Raw genomic sequence first — 15,512 nt, forward strand, 5'->3', positions numbered from 1 at the left:
TTTTTTCAGTACAAGTTTCTCCCTTTTTCCCATACAACGAAAAGAAAAACTTAGCAACATTGTTTTATAAAAAGTATAAGCAATGACTAGTACTCAGTTACGAAATATTAAAAAAACTTAACATCACTTTTTTTTCTATTGTATTTTTCATTCGATTTTTGATGAAATTCTAAAGATGTGGAGTTCGTTAATTGATCTGAATCTTTTCTTAAATTGCCAATTCATATTTTATAGTTTACCTCTTGTTGTTCGAACCTCAAGATTCTTTAAATTTACTTATAGTAATCAATTTTTAAACTATTTCCAACATTTCGATTATTATTTCTATATTCAATTAATAACAGCTACAGTTCAAGAGATACAGGTAATAATAACATCAGTATGAACACACTGCTTAAACTACCACTACACCAACACTGACAATTACAGTGTCTGATGAACGTTTCATTAATCAAGAATATATCTTCTGAGACTTGTAACTAAAAATTATTAGATATTATCAAAAAACCATAAATTTTAGTCATTTTCACATGATTTTTTAAGATTACAAACAAATAGATAGTATTATCATCATCTGCTTCATTTATAGTTCATTTGGATCATATCGAATAAGATTTTAAAAAAATCTGGACTCCATTACTTAAGCTATGAATATTAATAAAATCTGTGTACTAGTCATTATATAAAATAGAACATAAACTAAATTAAAATATTTACAAATGATTAATATGCTATATTATAGCCGCAACAAGGTATCCGTAAATAAATTACCTACAATATACAACTAATTTTTGTACAACTAGTTCCTAATCAATATGTATGTATAGAGCATAAAGCGGTAAAAAACTTTTTTAACAACTTTTTTCCACTTTTAAATCACCAAACGACATTTGTTATTATTTAAATCACATGGAAGCTACTGCCAACCACTTTGGCTATGTAGAATCACCATTTTGTGTTATCAGATCGACCTGCTGCAATTTATGTCGAAAACCATCTTCAGTTAAGTATATAAATCATCGACAATATGTTAATCTTGTTGATAAAATAAATACATATTATAATATAATGGAAAAATCTATTTATTAAAGGTTTTTTACGTTTCAGTTCGATTTTTAGTTTGACAACCATTGGTGTTTCCAATGGAACAAAAAAATCTGCGAATGTAGTTCAGGATATTGCCTAGATTTTGAAACACATAAGGCAAACGTCATCAAAATGCCAAGCTTCACATTGTTCAGTTTGTATTTTGAGGTTAGGTGTATTATTTGCGTATCGAAAAATAATCAATATGTAAAACTATTTTACCCATGAAATTAATTTTTTAAGCGAAATTGTATTTGTATTAGTAAATAAATACAATTTTTAAAAATTGAATCTTGATTATTTTTTCCTTCTGTTTTCTGGCTTTATGTTCTCTTTGATTTTGTTGTTTTCCAAATAACTGAATTTATGTTTTTGAAGGAGTTGACGTGACACAGTATTATGTTCACATGATTGCGGAAATGTAACGGGATGTGTCAAAATTATTCCAAATATATTCAATTGGATTGAAAAATAATGGTTAGAAATCCCAGTAATATTTTATTATAACTGTACTTAAAAGTTCATGACGCACATTTCGGTGCGCAGTTGAAACCTCTCCATGCGAACATAGACAATTGCGTAACTAAAAATACGTCAAAGTGCTAATTGGCTCTCTTCGTTCCGCAATAGTCGTGACGCACGTCAATTCCGTAACGTCTGATTAAGCCTTTAGTCTTTATGTTTGCTCTAAGTGAATAGATAGAAATTGGGTTAGTTGAAATTAGACGACGTGGGGGAACGTGTTAAAAAAGTTAATACCTCTGGTAATATTGCACTTTCTTGTTATGTATTATGTCAGACAAGGCATAAATTTGTTCTAACTTCATTAAAAATAATGGTAAAATTTTTCATTTTTAGTTTATTTTAGCACAACAGCCTAGTAAATGGTAATTACTATGAATTCCATTTTTTTTTTCCTAATAATTTCTTCAAATTTCTTATGTGCTCCTTTCATATTACTTAGAGTCAAGAGACCTTTTCGTTAACAGGATATAATTTTAAGTTTGATCAATCAATATTCCAGAAATGGGTAATTACCTACTTTTATGATGGGTGAAATAAAGTTCATGGGTGCTGTTTTAAACAAAATAGACTTTTAAGACTACCACAGTTGCTGTGGAAAAAATGTACAAAAACTTTAAGTGAGTATCAAAAGAAAGTTATAATAAAAACTTTGTTTCAGGATAGAATAGAATTTTTCTTTAAATGTTTCACAAAAACGATCTTTCAACTTTAAGTTGAGGTTAACTTTATGTGAATATAGAAATAAGAAAAAAAATACAATGCTAGCAATTTTTCCAAACATCATATACAAAATGTATTCACAATAATAGTTTTATCGCGAATTTTTTTTAAATATTGAGCGATTATAAAAAATATGATTTTTTCAAACGTCTTATCTCTAAGACATAATGGCGATTAGTGCCCATCTAGTCTGGTTGTCTGGTTGTCTACTCGTTACTTAAAATATTTGGAACGATTTGAAGTTTGAAACTTAAAAAATAAAAAATTCAATATAATTATCAATGATTCATTTTCTGGTTTCTCACATTATTTTTATCAGTATATTCGACATCAAGGTTTATACAAAAAAAGATGAAAGAATACAAAAAAATAACACAAGATGCCATATAATGAAGAAAGAGGATGTTTATACAAAAAATAACATAATTCTAAACATAATATTGGCAAAGTTTTGCTGCTATTTTTGGTAGGAAAAAAAATTATGGGATTAAGTCCTTAAATAACAAATGAGAAAATTCGTATATTAGAAACCAATTAGGTTGAAGATTTGTAATTGTTACCAATTGTGAAGCATTTCTTCCTGATTGGATAGAGCTTGTATGAAGCTCTATGTTCAATGGTACAAGGGTTATGAGCAAAATTATGGGATCATGTCATTTCTGAAACAGCTGATAAAATAATAAACTTTGAAGGTTTGTATATTGGAAAATAGTAGGGCTAAAATTATGAAATTGTTAGCAATTGTGAAGCAAATTTTCCTGACTGGATAGAGATTTGACATAAAGCGATATGTTTCATGGTACAAGAGTTATGGGATCATGTCATTTCTGAAACAGCTAATGAAATAAACAAACTTTAAAGGCTTGTATATTGGAAAATAGTTGGGCTAAAATGTTGAAATTTTCACCAATTGTGAAGCAAATCTTCCTGATTGGAAAGAGCTTTGATATAAAGCGCTATGTTACATGGTACAAGAGTTATGGGATCATGTCATTTCTGAAACATTTAATGAAATAAACAAACTTTTAAGGCTTGTATATTGGAAAATAATAATTCTTCCTGACTGGATAGTGCTTTGATATAGAGCGCTATGTTTCATGGTACAAGAGTCATGTTATTTTGTTCATTAGTTTAAGAAAGTGAATTTGTGGGACCGTCAATTTATAATTCCAATCATTTACAAAAGAATTCTGTCACATCATAATCCATTTTTGTCTTGGTGTCATGTCCTCTTTGGAGTAGATGATCTAGGAAGAGGCTGAGTATATCGCCTTCTTCATTTAACTCTCATTAATCCTATTACGGTAGTTGATAGGACAAGCAGTATAAGAAACAATGGATTGGCTTTATCTACAAAAAAAATGATTTAGATCTTGAAAACATCTTTCTCTTTGGTCTAGCATCTAGCAAGTAACATTCAGTAAGGTAACTTTTTTGGATAGTTGAGAAAGCAAAGTTCAAAAAGCAACTTTTGATATTTTTTATTTTATTTTATGTTATGTTATCTTATTATAATTTCGTTATGAAACCAGCTTTGCAAAAAGAGCCTTGAAAATAGTAATTCGGCCAATAAAATGAAGATTAATGTAAATAATCAAGAAATTAGATAAAATAAATCTAACACATTAAAAATAATGAAAATATCAGCGCCTACACTTTTCCAATTCAATATTTCATTTCAAATATTTATTTTACAGTTTATCCTTCTTCGGAATTGTTTTGTTCTTGTTTTTGCTTTCCCTTTTCTTGCTGCTTTCAGTCTGTTCTGCTTTATTCTTACTTAACATTCCAATAATAATTTTTTATGCTGTTCAAATGAATCACTGTTAGAATTATTGAATTTATAGTGAATGTAAAAAACAACAAACAGCTTCAATTAATACCTGTATACTATGTTTTGTTGAAAAAATATATATATATATAACTGAAAAAACATAATCGAAATTATTATTATAATAGTTGCCATCGTTAATATCTCTTAGATAAAATCTTTCAATTTGACTATTTATTTTGTATCACAAAATAAAAGTTTGAAATAGTACAAACCCTTCCTTTCATCATTTATACAAATTATATAAAAAGAAAAACGTTATTTCTAAATCCACATACCACTTTTCTAACCTCAAATATAAATCTATTATGGACCTATTTCTTAAAAGCAGTCAAAGTTGAAGGCCGCGTCTCAACTGTTCTGATTCTGATATTGTATCTGAGGTGGGGAGGTAGTGTATTCCATTCCGAATGTGTGATCCATTTGCAATTGGCTATCTTGATTGAGATCGTGATAATCCACGATGTCCGCTTCGAATTTAAGGCCACGCTTAAAGCGGCCGTATAAGGATGAATAAGGCAGGTTGTAATGGATGGCTGCTTGGTTGATGGACATATGGCCTAACCTGCAAATTTTGTGGTACTGTGGATAAATAGAATCGTCATCTAAGGGCAGAATCGAATCAAAATTTATTTTTAATACAGATAGAAAATAATTTAACCGAAAAAATTACCGATAGTTAAAATTTTCTGAGCAATTGGGGCCGTTATTATGTGTATTATACACAGCAAATAATGAAACCTTTATGGGAACCTTCGCAGACGACACTCGTCATATTAGCAAGCAACTAAAGTTCAAGTTCAAACGAAACAAAATCCATTCAAATGACCTTCACTTTAAGCAAAGACCAAGTTCACATTGAAAAACAAAAACAAATCGACCTATACTAGTTAATTGGTAGATAAATCCAAATCAACACTTGAAAACAAGATCGTATTCTATAAAAATATAATGAAGCCTATCTTGATAAATGGTATCGAGTTTTGGGGTTGCGCAAATAAATCAAATATGGTACACCGTGGTGTGAGTCGAACCTAACCTTACATAAAGACTTAAACGTCAGTTTTGTCAAAGATGTCAGCACGAAACACCATGTGAACGACTGGTTAACCTCGAAAACACGTTACCCCATCTACAAGACGGTTGAAAACTAAAGAGAAATTGCCCAGCAGACTTACAAAAAGGAGTAAAGAAGACTTGTCGCTGGAGAAGGTCTCATCACGTCATAGTAGAGCCATTCAATTAGCTAGAAGAACTGAATATGTTTGGATTGGCTATAAAATGAAAAAAAGTTGAAGGGCAAGGTTTTATAACCTTCAAATATAAGCATAAATAAATGTTATTATCAGATCTAAGGAAATGAATAATTAAACCATTATTCAATCATTATATGTTATGAATTTTGGTAAATTTTGAAGATTTATTTAGTTTTAGATTAGACATATTCTGTTTCTGTAAAATTCTGAAAAATCTGTTATGTCATAGTGAGGTGTATCAAGTTTTTAGGTTATTAAAATTCATTGTAAGAGATAATTAGGAAAAGAAAGTCATTTTCACGATTTTCTATCCATTAGGTTCAGTTAGGCACAATAGTATCGAAAAAGAATCACGAATATATTGTATGGTGATCGAGAAGAAGTTGTCATAAAAAACTCTAGTTCCTAATATATGAAAAGAATGTCTAAAATGCTTCATTTGTATAAAACTCATACATAGACAGTTTTTGGAGTTCGTATTCATGCTAGTACTCTTCTTTTTCTTCTTCTTGAACTGATAATGGTTCCTTCAACATTTTTTAAGTAAAAGAAATATTTACTTACCTAACAGCTTCCAAAGCTTCTCCCATCGCATCTTCTGACCACGGAGTAGGGTTCGACCTCGACAATTCAATTCCTTCCCTTTTGCATCTGCCGTATAGGGTTCCTGTGGGGATTCCAAATTCTGTCGATGCTTTTTGTACGGAAGTTTGACCAGTTCTGATGGATTCCAGTGCTTTTTCTAAATCGTCTGGGGTCCACGTCGTCGGTGCCGCGTTGAAAGGTGCTGCCAGTCTTATTCCTTCTCTTCTCGCTATTTTGTACAAGGTGCTACTAGGAATACCTGTCAATTACAAAAGATACCGTTGAATAAATTTTTGTGAGGATTGTCGAATGAAGTGGAACCGTTGAAAAATGAATTATTGAGACTTACCAAAAGCTTTGCTAGCTTTATTAGCCGATATCGTGCCCGTCCTTAACGCTTCGAGTGCATTATTCAAATTTTCTTCCGTCCAAGATTTTGTGGGACCTTCTTTCTTCGGCGTATCTATCCCAAGTCTATGTGCTCTTTGCCATAACGTAGTGGAGGGAATACCGTAAGTTGCGGATGCCTATAAATTGAATGGTATAAAAAAAATAGTGTTTGGTCAGCTGTTACCTTGTGTTCGGTTGATTTTCTTTTATTTTTAGAATAATTATTCTCCACACTCACCTTAGTCAGGCTCATATTGTGATTCCTTAAGGCATCCAACGCCATATCCATATCTTCTTGAGTCCAAGTTTTCGGTCCACCTCCGTGTGACCTATTTGGTGTTATATTTTCGCTATGGCCGTTATTTTTCATTCCAGGTACTTGGTCATCATTATTTACATCTATAAAGGTTCAAGTTATCGGTAAATACATATTTATGTGAATGTATGTACTATTTGAATGAAGAAATGTTGAAAAAATGGGAATTTTCAGCAGTTGGCTCCTCCGACCGAAGACATTTTGGAGACATCACAAGAAATTTTATTCTTTCCGCAAATTTAAATAAATAGCGCTTATTAAAATTAGATTATAAAAGCGTTCAAGGTTGATTTACGTCTTTTTTTTTCTGTGGAATGTACGAGTCATAGTTTATATTGATTCATCAAATCTGGGCCCTACTCCATCGAATATAACGACAATCTTGAAATTGACTTTCCGGATGGAGCAACAACTATCACCTGTGCTGACGATTTGGCCCTTATGTTTCACGAGACGCAAAGAAACTTGCTCTAAAAACCAATCATGTCATAGATGAAACTTGCTAGCTCTAGCACTAGACCCAATTGCATTAGAAGCAGAAAATATAGCTACAAGGCCACAGAAAACGCTTGACAACCATGTAAATAAATGTATCAAGGAAAAACGGAACAATTGAAGCCAGGTGATGTAAAACAACAGATTTGCGTCATTGACCATTCACGCACAACACCATCACTCATGAAGCTTTCCCCATACACACATAGACTCAATCTCCGATGGATTTCTGCAGCATTATGACCTTCAGCTTGTAGAAAACGAATCACACTTCGCAATTCATACTTGGCGGGAGTATCAATAATGGCGGACATGTTTACGTAACTGTAGCACAACGCCGACTGACGCCTGAATGTCGGTGATTGAAAAAAATGGCCCTCGTACTAATTTTAAATAAAATTATACAATAAAAATTATAGAAAATGTATTATTCATTATTTTTATAAATAAAATGTAATAATAAGAATAAGTTTTTATTTTTCTAATTACCTAGGCTATTGGATACCCCGGGAATTCCACTGAAATCAGCATGTTGCCCCATTAGATGATGAATGCTCCTATCGCCATCATCGTGACTGTCCATCGAATGGTCTGGCCCCGAAAGATGTGACTCCATATCCAATAAACTATGTGAAATAAGAGACTAGTTGATCAATTTTTTTAAAGGTCCCGAATTTTCAGTAATTACTCTTATAGACTATAAAAAAAATGGCTTGGAAAACCAAATCTACTTTAAAATTGAATAAAAAAAACAAATTAGCTCTTAAAAGAACTGATTTTAAGAATAAATACATGTTCAATCTACAAATTCGCTAAAAACAACACGGTAAACAAAGCTCGCGTCGAATTCAACTTTCAGTATGGTAAGTTATTCGCGTTACGTCATTTATATCGTTATCTCTTTTTATGATCACTACTGTCAATTTAAAGAAACTATTACGTATGTCTTGCAATTGGTCTATTCAATCTTGTCAATCAAAACAATCGATGTTATGTTGTTAAATTTGATTTCTATTGATAGAAGAAGATAGTATGTATAAAATACGTGTTCGCAAAATCGTAGATTGGATCAAGTGACGGAAGATCTCCACCGTTTCTACTGTAGATACAGTGGATAAAGTAAGAGCACAAATGATGATGACAAATGACATATGAATATTGAGTTAGTATTCGAATACAAAAGTAATCGATTCTAATCTAAATTTCTGAATTATTGTCGCTTTTTTGTCCAAAAATTTAACATACAATTAAGAAAATAGAAATTTAAAAACAAAATTCGATATCCGGGTAATCGATTTAATAACACAAATTAATATATTCTCGCGTTTCATGACATCAAGATCGATTAATTCGAATCGATATAATTGATTTCCTTTTGACGAATCGATGTATATAATTAAGGAAGTATTCGCCTTACCTGTCTTGATCATAAGATCTTAGAGTTTCCAATTTGATGTCGGCTTCTTTTTTAATTTCAAGTGTATACTTCGTGGAATCCGAGATGTCCGTACGATGTATCGGTCCAGTAAGTATAGTCCTGGTGGGGGAATGATCGACGGGCGCTGTTGACATGTCAACGTGTCCAACGGGAATCGCAGACGGAGCCGGTGGTTCGGGTGGGAAATCATCGGTGTCAACGCCGAAGTGAGAAAATATAGTCTGGAATAAAAAGAAAATATTTATTCCTTGATTAATATTTGATTTCGTTTATTTAATTTACCTGTCCGGAGAGTAGGCCATGGCTGGTCATGTTTAGAGGTTTAGTTTGCTCGACTTGTTGCGAGGACAGCCTCTTTCGTTTCGGCTCTGGTTGATCCGAAGCTACTGGCATATCATTTTCTTCAGTCTCTTCATTCGAATGTTGTTCGTTTTCGCTCTCCTTTTCTCGTTCTCTATCGTTTTCTCTCTCTTTATTTGTATCTTTGTGTTGTACTTTATCGCTGCCAATTTCATTCGAATCCTCGATGGTTTGGAAGGAAGTTTTCGGATATTTTGCTTCGGGAGGATCTTCTTCTGGTAACTGAAAATTGTTTAAATGAAGTTTTTCAAATTAACGTTTTATTTGATTCTATCTAACCGAATGGTGTTTGATTCCAGGCGATTTCCTGCCACTTTTACAGTGAAGCGAAAGTGGTAAATCCAAGGGCTCTCGACTGTCCCTATTTTCTTTATCGTCCGTTTCACACAATCCTTTTATTTTCAATTGGTCCGCCGTTCGAAGCAGAGACTGCAAACAAGTTTTGTTCTTTAGAAATAGCTTTCTAATCCAATATTTGATAGAAAGAAACTAAAAATACTGTACTCCAACCAATAAATTGATTGATACAGCCATGAAGTTACTTGTTTAAAGTGTGATAAAAATACGTTGGTCGGTCCAAGAGATCACTCACCAATCTAATTACATCTCACAATAGTGATAGCGAATTATACCCTGACAAATGCTTGCTGGCCGAACATGTTTTGTATAAAGATCATTCTACGGATTATAATTCTATCAAAGTTTCGCCAACTGAAAATAACTACAAAAAGCGTCTGTTTTCAGAAACAAAATTGATCAAAATGATCAGTATATTAATAAAAGAAACTTGTGTAATTCATGGATAACATATAGAATTTTCGCACTCATAGGAATAAGATGGAATTTAGAAAACTCTCGGAGTTTAATTAAATCCCAACAATAATAAAAATTCGCAAATCACGAATCGAATAATTCTTTAACGAAGCCGAACAGAATTAACAGCGTGGCAGAAGCAGAAGGCAACGTCCTTGAACCCGCAAGTATTGATTGGTCCAGACTCTCTCATACACACACATACACTGACACGGCATTAAGTAGAGAGGGAGAGAGAACTTCTAGATAGCATCACTTTCTCTACTTGCGACGTTGCCGAATTAGTTATCCAGATATTTCCATTCAACATCAACCCGCCGAGTCATTTAACATAAAATCAATGGTAGATAAGTTTAGATGAAAGTTTCGTTATCGATAATTACAAATTTTATGTTTGATACCAATACTCTATTATTTCCAAATCAATTCATCAACATCTCACATCATACACATCAGAATTAAACGAGAGGAAGCCCATTATGAGCTTAAGATTTATCCAGAAGTAGTAGTTGATACAAATGAAGAAGCAGTGGAAAAATGAAAGATACGAATCAATAAAATAGGCAAATAGAGAAAAAATTGGGGAGGATTGAAATAGATGAATCCAAATCTATACCTGTGAACTTTACCAATGGACCTCAACAAGTTACATCTAGATACATAAATGAGAAACGAATTCCATTTACAAATATATCAAAATACTTAAAATAAAGGAAAAGGGGAACAACTTTGAATTAAATATAAAGAAATGTATTGGTCGATTCGACAAAATTCCATTCTGTCTGTATAGAAGAAGATTGTGCTTTATAAACACACCCTCATACCCATCTGGTCGTATGGTATTCAACTATGGGAATGTGCTAGTCAAAGCAAACCATAAATCATTCAAAGATATCTAGGAACATCGAAACAGTAGTCCTTCCAAGGATCTGGACTACGAACCATACCAATGTTTAGGTAAATCATATCCTCGACACTGAAGGAATAGACAGAAAACTGAACAGGATTAAACCTTCTGATTTGGTGAAGGGAGTTTGTGCAGATTAATGTTATAGTAATATAATAATACAAGTTAGATGTGAATTGCTGATCGATCTTAAGATCATGTTAACACAATGTCGTGCATTTTAGGTGTGAATGAAAATATCAAGTAATATTTACAACTAAATTGTGCTCATATATAAAAATGATCAGTATGCTTCGTTTTTGACGCTTGACGAAGCTTATCTTGAAAGTACGTCAAATGAATCAGTACCTTCAATGAGAAAAAAAGTTTCGATGACAGTTTTTTGACAGTTGACATGAGAAAGCTTTATTGTATGCTATTAAGAAATATTTTTTTCGTAATTAATGAAATCTACTGCAAATATGTATTTGCGAAAATAAGTATATTTATTTTCACGTAAAGATCGCGCGGGTTCAATAACAAATAAACAACTAAACGAAGTGATGTGATAAAAAAAGAAGATTCGAAATGACGTTTGATCTATAATGGCCTCCCAAACTTCATATTTATAACTATCGCGTTTTTGGGTAATTAGTTTTTCTGGCAACACCGCTTCATAATTCCTGGGTAGGATATAGGTTTTCTAGAGTGTTCCGTTCGCCACGGCCCAGAAGTCCTGGCAACCCTCGGTCTTATATCCCAATTCCCGACTACGGATCTCGAAATTTACCAATCGAACAAGGACCGGTTTCACCCTTTTATTAATATACCAAAATAAGATATTTTGGAAAGAAGGAACTTTATGGTTATTTTCAAATAATAAAAATGAAACAAAAACGGCATCTAGTTTTGTTATTACTGATTACTATTATGATTGATCATTGTCCATACGTAATATCCGATATTTACAAATTAAACTGTAAGCTAAAGACACTAGTTGAAGATCAACTAGACAAAGGACACAGGACAAAGTGGTTTTAGAAAAAGACACACTGTACAAGATCATGAATTCACAATTAAACAATTGAAGAGAAAAACAGATCTACAAGAAGCTTTTGACAATGTAAAACAGAGAAATTGGTGAAACGATTTAGAATTTCAAAGCTTCATAATTTGACATGGCTTAAGACAGGGGGGGGGGGCAAGTAGAGGCTGAACCCTCTACTGTTTATAATAGTTACAGATGATATAATAAAAACAATAAAAAGAGAATCGCAAAAAGTAATAGTAGGATATTATAGGTTAAGCCCAATATAATTGTCGGAATGGGCCTTTGCAGATGACCTGGTGGTGTGTACATCTACCTAAAGGGATTTAATAAATAACACCAAGATATGGGAAAGAGCAGAAATAGAGAAAAATCTGAAGATTAATGTTGGAAAGTGAAAACTAGTGTACATAGGAAATGAAAATAAACAGAGAAGAAACAAACTACGAGGAAATAAATGAAATAATAACTATTGTGATAGACATAATTGAAAACGAAGACATAGAAAATAATTAAGTATTGAATTAATAAATGAAACGTTAAAAAATAAGAAGATGAAACGGTTTGGACACATGGTTAGAATAAAAAATACCAAAGATACCAGTTAAAGCTAGATCAAATAGCAAATGGAATAGCGGTAAACCTAAGGAAACCTGATGAGGGAAAACATGGTACCAAGCAATAACTATGGTCAAAAATGAAAAATAATTGGCAAAGTTTATGTATTAAAAGGCACTTTACATATTTCGGTAGACAGAAGGCTTATAATTATCGTGAAATAATTTGAATTTGAACCAGATTGGTTGACGTCCAATTTTGAGGTTATTCCGTAACTTTAGAACTATGAGTCTTATGAGCCACGCGTTTAAAACATTTTTGCGGTCGTTTCTGCTGGATTTCTTCGCTCAAACGTTGCAATAAGTTCGCATAATTGATAGTTTTTCTTTTTTCAAGATAGTTAATGGAAACTTCCGTCGCGCATTCCAAAAAACCGACGCCATGATCTCACCTGTAGATGGAACGGTATTTGCCTTTTTTGGAGCCAGTTCTCCCTTTTCAGTACATCGTTTTGATTGTGTGTGATGGAACCACACAAAAATTTGCCTTTATTTCTGTGAAAAATTACCAAACACTCGATGGAAACATGTTGCACACAGCTTTCTCATGTCCAAATTTTCAGTTGATACACTTTCAGTCGTCGGTCACCTAATTTGGTCGAGCACTGCGATGCTGGTCTTCGCAGGTCATGAGGCTTCGTTTAAAATCTGCTACCCGAAATTTTACTGTTGATGGAGTTGAAGGAGTAGTCTCACCAAGAGTAGAATCTAGTTCAGCTTTGATATTGGTTAGGCAAATGCCTTTTGTGTACTTTCTAATACAGTGGTATTTCTATCTATCTCAAGGTAAACCCAGGTACTTCTGGGACTATCCTACAGTATATGAAAAACTTCAAGAAGGAATTATAAACATTCAATTTGGTTTTCGAAGTACTGGTTCAAAGATGTAGTGACAAGGACGTTTATATATATACTGTCGATTTTGAAAAAGCGTTCGACATGACAAGATGCTGGAAATTCTGAAACAGCCACCCATAATTGTCGACAACATTGTATGTTCGCGATGAAATGTTATAAACTTAAAATAGAATAAGAAATACTTTTATCTATGTGATAAAAATACGGTATTTAAAAAAATATGTACTATTTTAATAAATATCGTGTTCCATTTTAAAAAAAGAATTCGAACACCGCCTATGGTCACTACTCATCCATCTGGATACATGCAGATGCTAAATTCTTTATCATATCGACTTTGTTTTGATATTGTCGTACATCTGACTTTCTCTTTGCGCTGTCTATCCTTCAAGTTTTCTTTTAATATCACTTTCGATTGAGAATCGCCGTCTGTTCTGTTGTAAAACTTTTACTATCTTTTAACGTGTTTAGTGACCTTCGTAACGGGAACAAAGTTTCAACGTGTCTTTTCACGATTTATTCTTTATCGAGTTTATCTTTTTTTTCCTTCTGATTTTAAGGGGGTAGAATAGAAACTGTAGTTGCTCTCATTTACTGGAATTTGACATTGCGTGACGAAGTTTAAATGATTCAAACGGCGTTTCCTTCCTATTCTTTCCATCTTCTGTATCTCTGCTAAATTTGAACGTATACAAATTAGTGTAAACCAACAGACCAGATAATCGAACTTTCAAGATGTACCCTGTATTATCAACGATTACTACTCAATCGATAGTTAGACACAATCATTTCCATCATACTTAAAACTGGTTGTTGATTGAACCAGAAAACCAGATTCACTTATATAAAGATTTTGATAACCAGTTTTCGTTCAACGTTACAATCCTTATGCAACAGCAAGGATTCTTCAGAAAATCACGTTTAATGGTTGAAGTATCTTTTTTTTTTATATTTATTCTGTATTATAACATAAAATTTTATTCAAGTTACCGTATTAGTCGATCAAAATCAGTTTTTTAAATTTGAAATTAGTCAATATTATCCAAAAAAAAAATCCAAAGCAAAATCGATGTATTAAGAAAATAATAATGATTGAACAACTTGGAAGTACAAAATAATGATATTATTGAGGTCAGTCTCAGGTTTTAAAGGCATCTTTAGTTACTAATGTTAACCCATACATCAAAATTCAACAACTCATGGATTCAACATCTACAGAGTGTGGAAAATAAAGACAATAAAGACGAAGGTTTCAAAATAAACAACAAACTTAGAAAAATGATTAGGAAGTTAACTACTGGAAAAGATTTCTGCACTTATTAAACAAATGTTAGATCAAGAGTCAAGGCCAGATTGGAACAACTGATTAGAATATTTAGAGGCAATAAACATGAGACAGAAATTGATAAAATGCTAAGAAAATGAAATAAAGAGCTAAATATACTATTCGTAGATTTAAAAGACATGAGAGTGCAGACAAAACTAATCACAAATGACACAAAAGTTCAAGAATTGACTATAGAATTTTACAAAAGACTTGTATCCTTGAGATCCTTGTACAATCATCCCTAAAGGCATAGACAAAACGACCAAAAAGAAAATCCTCGAAGAAGCGACACTCGGAATAAAAGACTGAACAATAATAAAAGAGATTTAGAGTATAAAAACCGAATAGATGATAAGAAAAATTAATAGGAAAGTTCAGTGTTTAAAAAATTGAGTAGTACTTAGGAATATTAGGAAGTGGATGGAAAATAAAAGACATAAAATCCTAGGGGTTGTAATGTTAAGGACACGTAGAGAAACAGCAATAACGGATGGTATACCGAGAATAAGATGGGAAGATCAAGTGAAGGAAGACATAAGAAAATTAGATACTAATAAGAAAAATTGTATAGAAACATTCATCGCAATAAAATAATCTAAGAGGGCGCGGCCTAATTACCCTTGGAATGTGTGAGATTTAAGTAATAGTATAATACAGATTCAGTTAGGTTTTCATAATTTCAGGAATTGATAGGCCTTCTGATAAGCCCGTCGTGGTCCCGAACACAAAAAAAGATGAAAGCAGTTAAGAAGTTTTATACATTAATGTAAACTTCTTTTTTGGATGGCCGGAATGAATTCAAAAAAAAATTATTTCAAACTGATCTTCATTTTTATTGTGTTTACAACTGTCTGACCCAAGTCTCGATCAGTGTTACCAACCTAACCTCTCAAAATTCCCTTTATAGAGCGCGAAATTCGAATTAAAACATAAAAATGCTTACACTAGGAAGAATAAAATT

At 32.5% G+C, this 15,512-nt stretch overlaps 1 protein-coding gene across 3 annotated transcripts in view; it reads right to left on the minus strand.

Annotated features, from left to right (window-relative positions):
* Window positions 1-125: 125 nt before the first annotated feature.
* LOC130453376 (protein bric-a-brac 2-like) overlaps window positions 126-15,512 on the minus strand; it is a 51,119-nt gene continuing 35,732 nt past the window's right edge. Inside the window, exons 4-12 of one of the 3 annotated variants that reach the window (XR_008911046.1) lie at window positions 9,282-9,431; window positions 8,925-9,224; window positions 8,622-8,863; window positions 7,694-7,830; window positions 6,632-6,792; window positions 6,353-6,530; window positions 5,983-6,262; window positions 4,441-4,727; window positions 126-3,681 (exon numbers count right to left, since the gene is read on the minus strand). Coding sequence is in view for 2 of the 3 variants with exons in the window: in XM_056793083.1 (XP_056649061.1) it covers window positions 4,514-4,727; window positions 5,983-6,262; window positions 6,353-6,530; window positions 6,632-6,792; window positions 7,694-7,830; window positions 8,622-8,863; window positions 8,925-9,224; window positions 9,282-9,431 (1,662 nt within the window). In the remaining variant the exon portion in view is untranslated. Of the gene's footprint in view, window positions 3,682-3,746; window positions 4,745-5,982; window positions 6,263-6,352; window positions 6,531-6,631; window positions 6,793-7,693; window positions 7,831-8,621; window positions 8,864-8,924; window positions 9,225-9,281; window positions 9,432-15,512 lie in introns of those variants that run through there. The other 2 variants (XM_056793084.1, XM_056793083.1) reach the window with 2 other exon arrangements.

This window comes from Diorhabda sublineata, chromosome 2, assembly GCF_026230105.1.
Source record: "Diorhabda sublineata isolate icDioSubl1.1 chromosome 2, icDioSubl1.1, whole genome shotgun sequence".
Classification (NCBI taxonomy): Eukaryota; Metazoa; Arthropoda; class Insecta; order Coleoptera; family Chrysomelidae; genus Diorhabda; species Diorhabda sublineata.